Source organism: Liolophura sinensis, chromosome 7 (genome assembly GCF_032854445.1).
Source record: "Liolophura sinensis isolate JHLJ2023 chromosome 7, CUHK_Ljap_v2, whole genome shotgun sequence".
Classification (NCBI taxonomy): domain Eukaryota; kingdom Metazoa; phylum Mollusca; class Polyplacophora; order Chitonida; family Chitonidae; genus Liolophura; species Liolophura sinensis.
The window spans coordinates 26,997,176-27,014,951 of NC_088301.1; the positions used below are offsets into that span (position 1 = coordinate 26,997,176).

The 17,776-nt window shown below is 39.3% G+C and overlaps 1 protein-coding gene across 1 annotated transcript in view; it reads left to right on the top strand.

Annotated features, from left to right (window-relative positions):
• The window catches only part of LOC135470790 (laminin subunit alpha-2-like), a 108,259-nt gene extending 92,027 nt beyond the window's left edge, over positions 1-16,232 (top strand). Inside the window, exons 50-61 of the mRNA XM_064749833.1 lie at positions 2,137-2,278; positions 2,931-3,123; positions 4,640-4,786; positions 5,651-5,790; positions 6,314-6,502; positions 7,050-8,744; positions 9,427-9,619; positions 10,397-10,543; positions 11,156-11,309; positions 11,635-11,768; positions 14,642-14,864; positions 15,798-16,232. Of these exons, the coding sequence (XP_064605903.1) occupies positions 2,137-2,278; positions 2,931-3,123; positions 4,640-4,786; positions 5,651-5,790; positions 6,314-6,502; positions 7,050-8,744; positions 9,427-9,619; positions 10,397-10,543; positions 11,156-11,309; positions 11,635-11,768; positions 14,642-14,864; positions 15,798-15,943 (3,503 nt within the window). The 3' untranslated portion in view covers positions 15,944-16,232. The remainder of the gene's footprint in view (positions 1-2,136; positions 2,279-2,930; positions 3,124-4,639; positions 4,787-5,650; positions 5,791-6,313; positions 6,503-7,049; positions 8,745-9,426; positions 9,620-10,396; positions 10,544-11,155; positions 11,310-11,634; positions 11,769-14,641; positions 14,865-15,797) is intronic.
• Positions 16,233-17,776: the final 1,544 nt, after the last annotated feature.

Sequence of the window (17,776 nt, forward strand, 5' to 3'; positions counted from 1 at the left end):
TAGGGTGAGTATGTATGCTGTCACTGTCTACCGAGCAGTACAGTGGATATAGGGTGAGTATGTATGCTGTCATTGTCTACCAAGTAGTATAGTGGATATAGGGTGAGTATGTATGCTGTCACTGTCTACCAAGCAGTACAGTGGATATAGGGTGAGTATGTATGCTGTCACTGTCTACAAAGTAGTATAGTGGATATAGGGTGAGTATGTATGCTGTCACTGTCTACCAAGCAGTACAGTGGATATAGGGTGAGTATGTATGCTGTCACTGTCTACCGAGCAGTACAGTGGATATAGGGTGAGTATGTATGCTGTCACTGTCTACCAAGCAGTACAGTGGATATAGGGTGAGTATGTATGCTGTCACTCTGCCAAGCAGTACAGTGGATATAGGGTGAGTATGTATGCTGTCACTGTCTACCAAGTAGTATAGTGGATATAGGGTGAGTATGTATGCTGTCACTGTCTACCAATCAGTATAGTGAATATAGGGTGAGTATGTATGCTGTCACTGTCTACCAAGCAGTGCAGTGGATATAGACCGAGGCTTCAATCCTCACCAATACTGTGAGTATGTATGCTGTCACTGTCTACCAAGCAGTATAGTGGATATAGGGTGAGTATGTATGCTGTCACTGTCTACCAAGCAGTACAGTGGATATAGGGTGAGTATGTATGCTGTCATTGTCTACCAAGCAGTACAGTGGATATAGGGTGAGTATGTATTCTGTCACTGTCTACCAAGCAGTACAGTGGATATAGGGTGAGTATGTATGCTGTCAGTGTCTATCGAGCAGTACAGTGGATATAGGGTGAGTATGTATGCTGTCACTGTCTACCGAGCAGTACAGTGGATATAGGGTGAGTATGTATGCTGTCACTGTCTACCGAGCAGTACAGTGGATATAGGGTGAGTATGTATGCTGTCACTGTCTACCAAGTAGTATAGCGGATATAGGGTGAGTATGTATGCTGTCATTGTCTACCAAGCAGTACAGTGGATATAGGGTGAGTATGTATGCTGTCACTGTCTACCAAGCAGTATAGTGGATATAGGGTGAGTATGTATGCTGTCACTGTCTACCAAGCAGTACAGTGGATATAGCGTGAGTATGTATGCTGTCACTGTCTACCAAGTAGTATAGTGGATATAGGGTGAGTATGTATGCTGTCACTGTCTACCAAGCAGTGCAGTGGATATAGGGTGAGTATGTATGCTGTCACTGTCTACCAAGCAGTACAGTGGATATAGGGTGAGTATGTATTCTGTCACTGTCTACCAAGCAGTACAGTGGATATATGGTGAATATGCATGCTGTCACTGTCTACCGAGCAGTATAGTGGATATAGGGTGAGTATGTATGCTGTCACTGTCTACCAAGCAGTACAGTGGATATAGGGTGAGTATGTATTCTGTCACTGTCTACCAAGCAGTACAGTGGATATAGGGTGAGTATGTATGCTGTCACTGTCTACCAAGTAGTATAGTGGATATAAGGTGAGTATGTATGCTGTCACTGTCTACCAAGCAGTACAGTGGATATAGGGTGAGTATGTATGCTGCCACTGTCTACCAAGTAGTATAGTGGATATAGGGTGAGTATGTATGCTGTCATTGTCTACCAAGCAGTACAGGAGATATAGACCGAGGCTTCATTCTTTCCAACTACTACCCACTGAACTTGGATCAGTCATGCTAAGGGGATCATATATGTCTGCTTTGACGTGCCAGCTCACTTGATGATGGCCGGGTTTGTCCATTTGTTACAGCTTGTATGGAGAGGTAGTCTTTTAGTTAGACCAATCTCATGTGCCTGTGCAAGACTACTCATCTCAAAATCTGTCTGTGTTAATGTAACACAGCACTACTGTTTCCATCACCCATAAACCAGATCACTTCTATTCAAGTGAAACTTGAGTATGCCGTTAAAGCTACAATCCTATCAAATCAGATAACAGTCTCACATCTTGGAAAAGTTACTTCCCTTGGAATAGGGCTGGAGAATCTCTTTGACAAATCAACTGTCACAGCACACAATGTTAAGGTCCATGTATGAATTGCTATGAATAATCCATCACATCAGTCATCCAATCCATCATTTTATCAATCAGTGTGCACATTCTGTGATAATCCAGGGCTGTTGGAGGTCAGTGTGAAGAGTGACAGTAATAACTTTGAGACAATCAACGGACTAGCGCTGCCAGGAAACAAAGGTCTGGAGCTGATGGATAGAACGCTGTACTTCGGGGGAATACCTGACAGCTTTTACCTGCCCAGGTAAGTACAAAGTTCGAAATTGCCATGGCTGTGGATCACTTATATTTATTATGTACATAAATATATATTTATGTACTTTATCCATCTGGCAATATTGCCATTCCTGTTCTTTTGCTAATAGAACCACAGAAATGAACTATCTTATGCTAAAAATATAACAAATTTGTATATTTCACTTTTGTCCAACAAATCTCTGTAAGTTCCAGGATGTAGCTTTACAAATGTTAATATTAACCTCATATGATTACATTTGTTTCACTACTTCATATTTATTTTCAACAATATGGAATGTCACTAATGAAGATTAAAACAGGAAGTAAATATTTTAAGTGTATTTACTGTAATTTGTCAACATTTTGGCATGTTTGCAAGGCATTTATTGAAGCATATTCTGAAAGTATTGTTCTGTGTTGACTGATAAAAATATACTTTTTGTATAGCCCTGAAATTGGCCAGTCCAATGACTATAGTTTTGTCCCCAATATCAAATAAAAAGGTGCATCAAAAGATTGCACTGAATGTTGCTTTTTCATATACGAATATGTTGAAGAATTAAGGTAGGTCTTCATCTTATTTACTGGTAGTTTTTAAAGTTTTTCAAAACTCTTTTTTCTCTTCCATATCATTGGTCCATATGTTATCTACATTTCAGAGCCCCATACATTTCACGCAAGAAGCGACAATTATCAAAGCGACAGATCGGGAGTGAGCGAAGTGCGATTGATGTAGAGACAAGTCCATTCCTGGGTTGTATGCAGAATGTTCAGATCGGATCCAGACAGCTGAACCCTGTGGACCTCCTTGATGGGGACAGTGTGGGTGTGACAGAGGGATGCAGAACTGTGGTGAGGGGCTTAGAACATATAAGCAGCGGTTACACTAACAGCGATTTGCCGGGTTAAAAAGGCCAGTTTTGGAACCAGCTTCGATCTGGTCGCCATGGCTGCTTATGTTTACATGTCAGTAGGTAGATCTAATGTTTGATTAGACTACAGGGGCTGCAGATTTGCACCTGTCCATCTGGAATTAAGGTGCATTTGAGCCATTTGCCTTTATAGAGATAAAAGGATGGACCAAACTGAATCGTTCTAATTTAGACCACCAAAACTTAGTGGATCAGATAATGCTGTTCTAAATGGAGCCGGCTTAGTTTAGGTCAGCTTTTTTTGCTAATATTAACATCCAAGCTGGCCAGAGTTGGCCTCAAGCCACCGATTTTTCCAAGCATAACTGCAGCTTTTGTATAAAAAAGAAAGAAGCGAATAGTCTGTTTTAATGAGCCACTAATATTGATATTCAATGTCTTTAATTAGATAAAAAATGTTATCAGTAAGAGTGAGACATCCAGAGAAGAAAATCAGGTTTAGTTGTGATTTAATCACTGAATATTGTATTTAAATGCAAACTGCTCGCGAGCTAGATTCACATGGATTTCATGCAGAACTGCTCAGTGTTCGTGTATTTTGTCATAACATGTTGTGAACAGTTTAACTGTATTCTTTTTTTCGTTCACGTCTGTAAAAGAATATTTTCATGAAATGTCAAACACAAACTATAATATTAACTAATATATGACACAGCCATGAGATTTGTCCTCTTTTTGGACAAAAATATTTTTTATACAAAAAATGCCTCAGAAAAATGTTTAGAATTTAATTCAGAAATGCTAAAAATTACAAAACTATGGTTGTGCTGTGTAGAGTTTTGCACAGAGTGATGGTGTACTCAGACAACTCCAGGCTTTTACCATCCACTTAGACTGTCATATAAATTGCTGAAAAAAGTCTTAGATATTGTACAGTGGGTAACTGATAAAACTCCTCCTGGCCTATGACAATTGGTCCAAAGCTGTGAACTCTTTTGTTTCTTCCTTCATTACGTCACAATTATGCCCATATGCACAATATGCTGTATGCTTAAAAAATACCTGTACAAATATAAGCGTTATGTCCGACATTCATATACCATTCGTAGTCCATAAAGGGCCTTCCAATTCGATAATCGCAAGATCCATTTCCATGACAACGTTTAACACTAGCTCCCAAAGACAAAGGTATGTAAGAAATTATACAAATAAGAAATAAAGTCGGTAACACACAAGAGAGAAGCAGTCATCAGTTTTCAATGATGCCGGGCAGACAGTGGATATTCCAGGCATGAATTCCATATCAAAGTTCAAATTCGTAGTTCATGAATGAATTCCAGGCTGTTCCCCGTCTACAAGCCTTCCAGCATTAAAAATGATTTATTCTACTGCGATTTGTAGCCCATCCCCGAGTCTCCCATTATATACAGACAAACTTATTCGTAAGCCATTATGACCATAAATCGTCATTGTGAATTTCTTACTGTTCTCCCCAGGGTGAGAGACTGGTTGGTTTCCTTGGTGATGGTTACATGGAACTAATGGGGTACAGTCTGTGGAAGGGGTCTGCGGATGTGTCCTTGACCTTCAGAACACTGTATCCTGAAGGGGTGCTGCTCCTAGCTACTGGGCAGGATCAACAGGTATGACACAGCACTCCATGGATGATTTCAGGCCGATTCCACAAAAATGGTCTTGACTTAAATGGGTCAAAATTTTAAGTCTGATTTTATCTCCTATTTGTGGACCTTAGGAGTTAAGATTAGGTATGCCTGGCATGTGTTCAGTTAAAGGCAAAGAAAAGACTAAAATAAAGTATGAAGTACCATAAAACCTACATTTTAGGTTTAGGTTAAGGTTGAAACCTACAGTTTATGGTGGTGTGTTGGGAGCCAGAGGGTATCAGTGATGTCACATCCATACTTTTAGTTTGAGTGAGTGAGTAGGTGCTTGGGTTTTAACATCGTACTTAGCAATTTTTGAGTCATATGACGACGAAGGAATCCTCAGAGTGCATGTAATGTGCCTCCTTGTTGCAGGATGGATTTCCACTGCTCTTTTATCTAGTGCTGCTTCACTGAGACACCTTACTAAAGGCAAGTAAGCCGCCCTGACCGAGCCATTCAGCTGATACGGGTCAACCAGTCCTTGCACTATTCCCTTCATGCTAAACACCAAGCGACGAAGTTACAACTTCCTCTTTTTAAAGTCTTAGGTGTGACTCGACCCAGGAGTGACCCTGGATCTACTGCTCCCAAAGCGGATGCTCTACCTACTGTGCTATCGGGGCCAGTTTTTTAGTTTGAAGTAGTCTGGTTTAAATTCTTTCATATATCATGTATATGCATTTTGAATGATCAAATGTAGCGATCTTTGTGTGTTAAGTGGCAAAAACTGATGTAACTTCACTGGTCCCATTATGGTTAGAAAAGGCCACCGTAGATTCCAATGTTTCAAATGCATGACGCAAAGTAACTCACCTTAGCATGTATACTGTCTATATCCAGCACTTCTATTCCCTGGCACTGGTGAATGGTCTGTTACAAGCTCGGATCAGTGGGGGGTCAGGGGTTGTCGTCTTGACTGCAGAGAAAAATTACACTGATGGTGAGCCTCACAACGTGGCGCTTCTCAAATATGACAGGAAGTGAGTACATCTACAGTATCCTTTCATGGCACCACAAACAACTTATCTAATGATTTCTTATTGGAAGTGGTCACGCTGAATCGTTAAATCAAAACAGATCAGGTTTTACGTTTTCTCCTGTGATCCAATCTAGATTAATAAGCTCGTTTGGAATGATATAAATGTGTTTTACGTAAAGGTGCTTGATGTAGTAAAGCTTGTTTGACGTAACTGTGTTTGATCCAAACGAGATCTGCGCGTAGCTTTGCTCTGTAGCCTATTTTTTTAACTTGACCAGTTGTGTTTGATCTGCATCTAATTATAATTTTAATTTTAAAAAAGAAGCAACATTTTTCGTACATAACCATGTTTTCACATCTCTTCTTCACTGTACTTTTTCATGCCTTGATTTTGACATGCTGCCAGAGAAGACTTGATTCCGTTGAAACTCAGCTATAAGAATGATATTAGCATTACATATAACTGTACATTTTCTGTCGTTCTGTAAGAAAGTTTGAGGATTGCTTTTATTTTGTGTGATCAGTCTAGAGCTGCTGGTGGATGATGTCTTGGTGGAGGAGGGAGAACTGCCTGTGGGCAGCGGGGAAATCCGGGTACCCACTGACTCTGGGCTCTACATCGGGGGTGTGCACCCTGGGGTGGACACGCTAGGCAAAGTGGGCACCAGTAAGGGGTTTCGGGGCTGTGTCAGCGATATTGTCATAAACAGAGGGTGGGTGATGCATCATGCTAGAACATGCAAATACCTTTGTGTAATTTATTGAGGGTAAATATTAGAGATGCCAGAATCTTGAAAAAATTGCCCTAAAACAGTCATGAATTTTGAAAATTTTAAGGAAAGTAATGAAATTTCTTTTCTTTCACCATCTACATATGCATATGTATTAATGTTAGTATGATGACATTTATCATAAAATAAATCCAATTATCATTGCGCATCTTCTTATTACAACGTTAGGCAGTGGCTAGTAAAGATGAGGATAGGCAAGTCTGGAATGTCTGTACAGCAAATATCAGATTCAGCTTCAAATGTGCATCAAGTTGAAATTAATAACGAAAGGTTACCTTTGTAATAAAACAAGTACCGGTAAGGTTAACATTTAGGTTTTATTATACCAGCTATTAATGATGTGTGTAAAGTTTATCAAAAATTGTATTATTGATATGTCATATAGGTTTTTCTAATTTTACTTCTGAAAAATTTCAGTTTACCACTTTTCAGTCTATTCTGACCAAATGTGCTAATGCTTTGTTGACAGGTTGTTGTTGTTGGACCATCCAGTCAGCTACAAGCTGGCAGACATAGGCCGTTGTAGCGCAGCAGCAATGGCATCAATATTTGCACCCATTGGAGTGACACGAAGGCCTTCAGTCTGGCCAGGTTTGGGTACGTCCCAAACAGGACCGTTCCCTAGTGTTACCAGATCTCCAGTAAGGGGTGAGATCACTGGTGGTGTCAGTGTGGGGACAACTCCTAGGGATTCTGTTGGGAATATTACATCACCAGGGATGGTCAGCACAAGTTCAACCCATGTGTTTCCATGGTTACCACCTGAAGCTTCTACAACAACTATGACCAGGACATCTCGAAGAACCACAGGCGCCATTTTGCCACCTTGGTTCGTTACAAAATCTTCTTCTGTTTCTCCAACATCAGAAGATGGGCCGTCATCTGAAGGTGTTCAGACTGAAGCAAGTACTGTCAAGTTGCCATCTACAGATGATAGCTTGACATCTGTTGTTATTTTTCCTGGAGGGACTGCAACAGTGGTACATGGCAGCTCAGATTCTGTCGGGACCCCATCTGCAAAAACAACCTCCCCCACATTCACAAAACCATTTTCCCCAACATTCACAAAACTAACCTCCTCCACATCCACAAAGCCATTCTCCTCCACAGCCACAAAACCAACCTACCACACATCCACAAAACCACGTTCATCCACATCCACAAAACCACGTTTATCCACATCCACTAAACTTGGTACCAGGACTACGGATGACAAGCTACCTGTGTCAACTACATCACCTTACACCACAACAACACGTTTTACAGGTGTCATTTGGACAGACAGACCATGGACTTCCCCTCGTTCCTCTCCACAGTACACAGATGGTCAATGGTCGACTGGGACAGCTCAGCATTCTACCACGACTGGGTACAGTGTCCTTATTCCAGGGGAGACTACTGAGGACAGTACAGGAGAGGAAGGGATTGCAACAACAGCAGGATTGCAACCAGATGTCACTGTGAGTTCAACCGAAGAAGTGACATCAGGCGAAATGCCTACCTCTTCAGGAGAGGAGGTCAATGGGACCATTGTGATCCTCCCACCTGGAGAAGGGGAAAGGGAGACAACTCAGAAACCTACAGACAGTGGTGCTGTGGTAGAGATACCCTACTCATCTACAGAACCTGCACCAATCTTACCTAAAACTGCTCCCACTCAGGAATTCGGAACATCGGGAACAACCAAAGAAGGGGCGATTGTGGACGGGGTCTCTCTAAAACCCTCTTCAGAGAAACCCGAAGTGGAGTCCACATCCATCACACAAGTCACACCATCGAAGGAGCTTACAACCCCGGCAATACTCACAGATACGATTTCTGTCACTCCAGAAGGCACTGATGAGACTACCAGTTCGTCAGAGATTGAGCCAACATCAACATCCAGAATCATAATCCTGCCCACCTCTGAGCAGCCATACTCGACATTGTCATCCTCTACAAGCACTGTGCCATCTGTCACCATTGTCGGTGTCACACCTGAGACAGTGTCAACTCCTACAACAAGGGAGATAACCACTCCTACCACCACTGCCGCGCCGACGTCTCCCCCTACCACTTGTGCAGAGGGAGATGAGTATGGGCTGGAAGCCGACAGCATCTCGTTTGGCAACACTCCCACTAGTTATGCAGAAATAAAGGTCCGCAGGAGAGCTGTCCGCAAAGAGTAAGTTTCTGTCATATATGGAATTTTATTGTAAGATTATGATAATACCCAAGATGGCAGCCATAAATTTACAGTTTTGTAAGAGAGCCCATCAATGCAATAGCTCCAAAATGCTTCATACTTCTTATTAAGATAGGAAAAGAATTACTGTTGAAATTGAAGGGTGAGTCTTCTAGAAATTATGGCTTTTCAGAATAACTTGAAGAAAAAAACTTTCTGTGTAGTGATTTAACACCTATTATACTTATTTGTGAAATACATGTATTAGTTAATTCTGGAAAAGCTCGAGAAGCTCTTCAGTTTGAATGATGTACAACAATTGAATGTCATAAATGAACTAAAATTTAGCCAAAAAGGTGCAGTTTTAGAGGAAAATAAACATCATAAAATATTAATTTTTCTGCTGGAACATACCATTTTCCAGTACTGTATATTCTAACCTCAATACACCTTTCTAAGATAAGTCAAGCTCTCAGTATCATGCAAGATATGCCACTTAGTCAGAACAAAATTTTAGGTCATTTTCCATAAATACATGAATAGATCTGGGTCATACTTGAAGTCTGTGTTTCAAAAACACTAAATCCTACGTGTGAATATTTTACATATTTGAACTGTCCTGGAAAAAAACTGAGACAGCATCGGAGAAGCCATTAAATTCCTTCAATTTTTTGCCTTCCAGTTTCGAAGTCACCTTTGATTTCCGCTCGTTCTCTCCTGACGGGATGTTTTTCTACCTCACAAATGCTCAGCAGACACACTTTGTAGCAGGACAGCTAAAGGCTGGACAGGTGGTAGTGACGTACAACGACAGACGCGGAATTCCGCTAAGAATCCTAACCTCGCAGAAATACAGTGATGGCAACTGGCATTCTGTAAGAATTCGCTGTGCTTGTTAAGGTCTGGAAGGGAAGCATTGATTTATTTTCTCATGCTTTTGTGAAAATTGAGGAGTTTTAGTGTGTGTCTATCCATGAACTGACTGTCTTTCCATGAAATGACTGTCTCTCCATGAAATGACTGTCTCTCCATGGACTGACTGTCTCTCAGTGAACTGACTGTCTCTCAATGAACTGACTGTCTCTCCATGAAATGACTGTCTCTCCGTGAACTGACTGTCTCTCCGTGAACTGACTGTCTCTCCATGAACTGACTGCCTGAAATGACTGTCTCTCAATGAAATGATTGTCTCTCCATGAACTGACTGTCTCTCCATGGACTGACTGTCTCTCCATGGACTGACTGTCTCTCCATGAACTGACTGTCTCTCCATGGACTGACTGTCTCTCCATGAACTGACTGTCTCTCCATCTATCATGATTTGGTTGTCTGGTTTTGATAACATTTTATGTGCAGCTTCATTTTGTGGCCTCTAATATCAAGTGTATAAGCCAGCTTTCTCCATGCAGAAATTTTGCATATTTAGAGTGGAAAAATACATTCTCCGAATATGTTTGTATAAATTTGTGTATAGCACATGCTTCAGTATCATATGTACATACAAGTGTTACCAACCATCAACATGCTTAGGTCTTTTTTGTGCCTTAAGAAATGTGAAACATACATACTTTCTACATCATAACATAAGAGTGATATGATTGGTGAAAACTTTCTTCACATCTGTTATCTGACCCATTTTCATACACCGACAGGTCCGTATAGAGAAAGGCTTGAGGGAGATCTCCCTGGAGGTGGACAAGGGTCCAGTTCTGAGAGGTGGAATCCCTCGTCGTCTCAATGTCACTGCCCCCATGTATGTGGGTGGACTGCCAAGGGAGTACAAGGTCAGACAAGGACTGGTGAGTTATCTCCCTTACATCTTGTTGTTGGCATAGTGTTAATTGTTGTAGTCTTTCTCTTTCTCCTTCACTTTCAGTTGCCTACTTATTGTCTTGTAATATTTATGCAAGCATCAGTATACTCGTTTGGGTCTGATACCAGTGTGAGAAGAGAAACATCACTTTGCTTACTTTGCTTAATTTGGAGCAGGTGTACATTTTACATGACCAGAGATGGGCAAGCTCTTGACAGTGATTCATTTCCGAGGTACAGTAATAATGAATGCATTAATTTGAAACAGTTGAAAGTGTTGTGACTAACAACCAGTAACCCATGAGCATTGTGGGAAGGTCTTCCAGCAACCTGCTGATAGTGGTAGGTTTCTTCAGGCCTCAGCTTGGTTTCCTCCCACCATAATACTGACCCCAGGTAGAATAAGTGAAATGTTTTACTTCATAAACACAAATGAAATAAAATCTGGACAAAGGAAAGTAATATTAACTTATCTGTTTATAATGGTAGGAAAGTTCATCAGTAACTTGCCAGTGGGGAGTGGTTTACCCTGTCATTCCCGTTTCTAATCAGTCAACCCTTAAACAACATACTTAGTGGACCTTCTGGGCTATTTACAGGTGTCACACAGTGTCAGAGGCTGTCTGCGGAGGTTCATAGTCAATGATGGACTTTTCCACCTGAAGAATGCCTCAGTGGTCAGCGGGGTGGGGCCGTGTTACTCTAAGGTGGAAAGAGGGGCCTACTTCAATGGTTACTCCTACGGAGTCTTTGGTAACTATCGCTTTGGAGCAATAATTTATATGTATTTATGTACCTTTTTAATTTGACCTAAGTGTGACAAAAGCGCACTGGTTCAGTTAGCCAATGTCAGGGCTTCACAAAAATATAGTGTCATCAGTCCACACAGAATAATACTCTCAGAATATGCTTGAATACACACCTCGCTAACATGTTAATTACAGGATGTGAAATTATGTTTACCCAATGCCATAGTGTTTCTCCAGTCCACTTCTTCTGATCGTGCAAATTTGATAAGAAAGCATTCGATTGACCCAAGTGAAACCTTGAGTTATTTGACAGTGTCTTTTGTTTTCAGACCAACACTTCAATCTGGGCAGAGCTATGCTAATCATCCTTTCTTTCCGTACCCACAAACCTAACGGGGTCCTGTTAACAGTGAGTAGCTATGAGGGGTCTCCTGCCCTGGCATTAGAACTTCACAAGGGAAAGGTGAGTCACACACCCAGTTTTCAAAACTTCTCCATTATGCTTTTTTGGTTTTTGGTCCCAAAAGATTCAGTAGTGATTGAAGTGTCTTATAATGTAAAAACCTTTTGTATTTCTGTAATGCTGGGTTTACCATCGCAAAAGGAGTTTTACCAGTGTAGCCTAAGCAGACTCTGTAAAAGAAATATTTTTGACTCTAATATCAGCATTATAATGTCATTTCAACAATACAGCAGGGTTATTCTCATTGTGATGCAATTTAGCAAATTAATGCTCTTCATATTTTTCAATGGATTTTTTTTTTTAGTGAAATAACAAATTTTTGTTCTGCTACGTCAACGGCAGGCACTGCTGCAGCATTTTCCTCTTTCTTTACATAATGCTTTTCCCATGCAAGGTCAGTGGGATCCATGACATTACAGTGAAAGACAATAACAACGCTCAAATAGTTCACATCTAGCTGTTTGTGATGTTGCTATCAGTTTCAAGCTGTGGTTGTCAACATTGGTTTTACAGCCAGAATTTTTTTCTTGCTAACTAGTGAGGGCTACGGAAATATTACAGTAAAATATTACATTACTGATGATTACATTAAAATATCATTTACAGGTAGACAACTTTGTGAATAAGATCTCCCTCCCCACCAAAAAATCTATTTATTAAATCAGATTTTAATGGCTCATTAAAGGATACGTGAAAAGGTGCTATAAAACAAAGGGTACGGTTTTACGGAAAAAGATCAAAGATATGGCGAAAAATGAGCGAAAAAAAAGTTCTTTTTTGCATTTTTTCCCCGTCAGTGATCAGAAATCAAATAATCAACAAACAAACTGGGAATGGGGGACCAGCTTTGTGCTCTCAGTTCTGAGCTCTCCAACTAGCTAATTTGTTTTGACACTATGGCAGGCTTCTTAATTTCCAAACCTACTACTGGGGCCTTATGAAAACTATAGTTTGAAGACATTTTTACGCCCCAAGAAGACATTTGAGAAGCTTCAAGTCTTTTGTACTTTTATATGTTAGGCCACAGCATATATATATATATATATATATATATATATATATATATATATATATATATATATATATATATATATACTCCATATTAAAGTACCAGAAAGCTAAAATATGAATTAAGGTTCATCATACAGACAACTGAAAACTATGTGTAAAAAATACTTTCATTTGTTTTTTTAGATTTTTTTAAAAAGTGTTGAAAGACATTCAAATATTTGAATACTTTGATGGGCTTTAGGAGCCATACCGACAGTACCTAGGAACTCTGAGGTCACATCACCTTGTTTTCCTGATCTTCACCAGAACAAAAGAATTTTAGAGAACATTATTTCAGTAATCTATTACTCATGGGTTAAAAGAGTTATTCCAACATTCAGTGTCGTGATTAAAGTTGGGAAAGCTTCCTGTGACGTCAGAGTTCCTAACCTCTGATAGTATGGTCCATAAAAACCCCCTTATAATTTAAAGGTTTAAACTGCTTTAAGTCTCTTCACAAAAATCAAAAAAAATAAATGAAAGTATACTTATGCGTAGTTTTAAGTTGTCTGTATGATGACCCTTACTTCATATTTTAGCTTTTATGTGGCTCATTTGGTTAGCACGCTAGTGCAGCGTGATGACCTAGCAGTCTCTCACCAATGTGGTCGCTGTGAGTTCAAGTCCAGCTCATGCTGGCTTCCTCTCCGGCCGTACGTGGGAAGGTCTGCCAACAACCTGCGGAAGGTCATGGGTTTCCCCCGGGCTCTGCCCGGTGTCCACCCACCATAATGCTGGCTTCCGTCGGCGTAAAACACCAATCAAATAAATAAATAAATAAATCTATTACGTTAAGAAATAAAAACCAAGTGTTTCCTGTATCCTTTAAGCTACATGTACAGAGTCATGCCATCCATCCTTGACCAATCACACGGTGTCCTCAAATGTAGCTAAGTCAGGAATTTTGTAAGCGACCTAACAGTGTTCAGCGGTTTCCTCTGGAGTATCTGCAGGTTCCTCCACCCATAAACCTGATTGCTATCATACATGTGAAATATTCTTCATTATCATACATGTGAAATATTCTTCATTATCATACATGTGAAATATTCTTGATTATCATACATGTGAAATATTCTTGATTATCATACATGTGAAATATTCTTGATTATCATACATGTGAAATATTCTTGATTATCATACATGTGAAAATATTCTTGATTATCATACATGTGAAAATATTCTTGATTACATCATTAATCCCTCTCCCCCCCTTTTAAAAATAAATATGTAAATAAATTTGACTTTGGTCAAAAGTGAATTGTGTTTGTGTTGGTGTGAAGTGTGAGGAAATTCACATTTGATGAGGGGGGAGTAGGAGAGTATGCTCTGGGGGGGGGGGGGGGGAGGAGCTCTTGAAACCAAGATGGCCTGAGATGAATTGTAAGCAATTTTTGGGGAGTGAAATAAACGATTTTGGGGAAGTGAAATAAGAAATTGGTATGACGGGTAAATGAATTAAACTTATACAATAACTATATGCTTCTCTTCAATCGGTATTACAATGCGTATCAAACTTGCAATCTTTATAAACTGCACTTATATAGATCAACATATTCCAAAACCAAACTTCTGCTGCATATAAGATTTTTTTTGAGGCTACATGTAACTGTTTGGATGTTTGGGGTTGAGGGAGCAAAGATACCTACTTCCTCTTCAACTCCAATGAATGGGAGGACTTACCCCACTTCCGGCCCCTCTGGAAATAGCCCTCATTTTCACCCTGGCACATTGTGTTATGTAACATTAAGGAGGACAGGTGAGCTGAGATTAAGCCCTAGCTGCATCAGGTGTTATTCCATCTCAAACATTTGTGTTGACAGCTTAAGTTCAGCATGAGGGGTAGTGCCGGGGTGTTCTCAGCCGAGAGTCAGTACGACACAGATTTCGCACTCTGTGACCAGCGATGGCACGTCGTCAAGGCGGAGGTGATTCAGCGGGTTATTACGCTGCGTGTAGATGAGGGAAATGTGTCTTATGCCTTCGACCAATCAGCCACAAGACCCAAGGAATCAAAGCATCCTCTCTTTATCGGTGGATTCCCAGGTAAACAGCAATAGCGCACACCTTACCTAACCACACATTTCACTTGTCTTGTCTCAGATTTAATTAAGGGCAGATAATGTAACCCACGTAGCGTTGTTTGGGAGAAAAGACCACCTCAGATTGACTTAATTGACCCATTTTCTGATTTGGCTTGAAAATCTGGGTTTTGTAGACCTGGGAACAAGTCTAAGACCTTCAAAGCGTCTGGGCTTTTGTGAATACAAACAACTTTAATTGCTGCAATTTCAACAGATAAGCTTTTAATTAACACAGCTTGGAAAAGTGTTACTAAATTAAAGCCTTTTGAGGGCCTCTTTTTTTTTTTTAAATCCAATGTTTTTGTAAAGAAAACAAAGTATTTATTTGGGTTGACCCAAATTAATACCTGCCTCAAATATTTTCTAATTTTGATCAGCTTTAATGTGTAGGTCAACTATGGTGAAGTCAAGTTTAAAAACCAGTCTGATATGCATAACATTTGCATATTAAACAAATTCTGTGATTCTCAAATGTTGTCAACAAACCAAGTCTGAAAACCAGCATGATCCATATGTAAGATTTGTATATTAAATATTGCATATATTAAATTGTCCCTCATTTGGTGCATTAGCTCAGCACAATGACCCAGGAGCCTCTCATCAATGCGGTCGCTGTGAGTTCGAGTCCAGTTCATGCTGGCTTCCTCTCCAGCGGTCCATGGGAAGGTCTGTCAGCAACCTGCAGATGGTCGTTGGATTGCTCCGGTTTCCTCACACTGGCTGCTGTTGTATAAGTGAAATATTCTTGAGTACGGCATACAACACCAATCAGATAAATATTAAATTGTCTAAATTAGCCCAGTTACTTTTGAAATCCATTTAAATAAAGTACCAGTACTCAATAACCAAGCCAAAAAATGTGGTATTATTTGTGTTATGTTTGTTTCTGTTTCAGAGTATGCCTTACCCCAAGCAGCATCTTTTAGTCAGACAAATTTTGAGGGGTGTATGAAGAATCTGTTCATCAATGGTTTACCTGTAAACTGGCACACTCTGCTTCAGTCTGTAGAGATTAACAAAGTGTCCTGCCCTGTGTTATGATATCTGATCTGATCTCTTCCTAAATATGCAAAAATACTTGTCTTATGAATATACCTGAATTGACCATTTGTGAGATTATTGGCCAAATTTGGTGAAAATGAAAGAAAAAAGAAAGTTAGTGTTTGTACCATACATATATGTACCTAGTCAGTGGTAATTGTTTGTGGGTTAGATCACAGTTAGTGAAAACTGTTCATTCATCAATTCTTAGATGAGGATTGCCCTGACAGTCAGCAATACTTGTGTTGAGGCAAACCAATGTTACTTTTTATGCTCCTACAGACGAGCCAACACTAAAAAAAAAATCTAAAGACGGATTTGTTTTAAGCATAAAATCTGCCATATTATTTTGCCTGATTTTCATTTATTTTTTTTTTAAATAATTTTTCAGTTGTTCAAGGTTTTCCTATTTCGTAAATGTGTCCTTTAGAGGAACAATGGCTGGGACTGACCACCTTTCCAACAAGTTAGATGTTTTTCAGTTTTTATTTTTAATTTTATAGCCTCATACCAAAAATTTAATAGGTATGACCTGATGAAAAAAAAAAATTTAAAAATTAAAAAAAAAATGAAGAAACCTACAAGCACCAAATTTTGCCCAAACTGGTATTGTCTTTAGTAGTGCAGCTATTATTAAATTGTTTGTAATGTGCATTGTGTGATACTGGTGAGCTATTTTATGGAAGTGTGTACATGTCATAAGGCAATGGTGTATTATATTCCCTGCGCCCTATATCAGCACATTTTCTACGTCATCACTCATCTATTTGAGTTGTGGCAGTTATGTGTTAATAACCAAACTCTACATTACATTGTTTATTTCAACAATGGCTTTAAAATCCCAAATGTTTAGTAAATATACAAGTTAATTGACTCCAGTAGAATTGAGACCAGCCCAACATTGGAATTCAGCTCGTGTTTTCTAGCTAAAAGAGGAACCCAATACGTGCACCATTTCCTGTTTATACTGCTGGTATGTCAGACAGGTAAATAACACTGTGCCTGAGACAGTAGACAATAATGTGTCTCAACAACGTCAGTGAAACTACACGTAGCTGTGTATCGCTCTTTTGTGCCATGGCTTCACTGTGCAATAGCTGTATTGAGCAAGTGCTACAACAGTTACACAGAACAACCTTTGTGCGCAAACTAAAGAGGCGAGTTTTGTCGTCGTTTTTTTTTTTACATCATTGAAAATACAGCTTTATGCATATAAAATATGATCTTTGATTTTAACAGTATGTTTTGATTATTTTTTTTTTTTTGTAATAAGCACAATTTGTTATAAGCACTACAACAGTTACACAGAACAGCCTTTGTGCACAGACTAAAGAGGCGAGTTTTGTTGTCGTTTTTTTTTTTACATCATTGAAAATACAGCTTTATGCATATAAAATATGATCTTTGATTTTAACAGTATGTTTTGATAATAATTTTTTTTTTTTGTTATAAGCACAATTTGTATGATGTGAAATAAGTGTCATGTTGGGTATGTTTATGTTATCAAGTATGTACTTATTAAACCCTGTATCGCACAACAGTAAAACAGTGGAATCAAAGGCATTCATCTGATTAGATAGTACACATGTGTGGAACATGCTACCAAAGGCTTTGATGGAAATATACATTGAAAAAAAAATAGAAGCTAAAGTCTCCAGGACTAAATTAAAATAGTTTTAGTGCACTAAACTAACAGTTTGGTTAGGTATTGTCATATATATATATATTTTTTCCTATTTTATTTGGCCTTGTTGCTTTTCAGCCTGTTGGCTAGCTTCTTGTGGAAATTACAGAATGCTTTCCTCTTGGGTGAATACATTGCGAATGTAATGT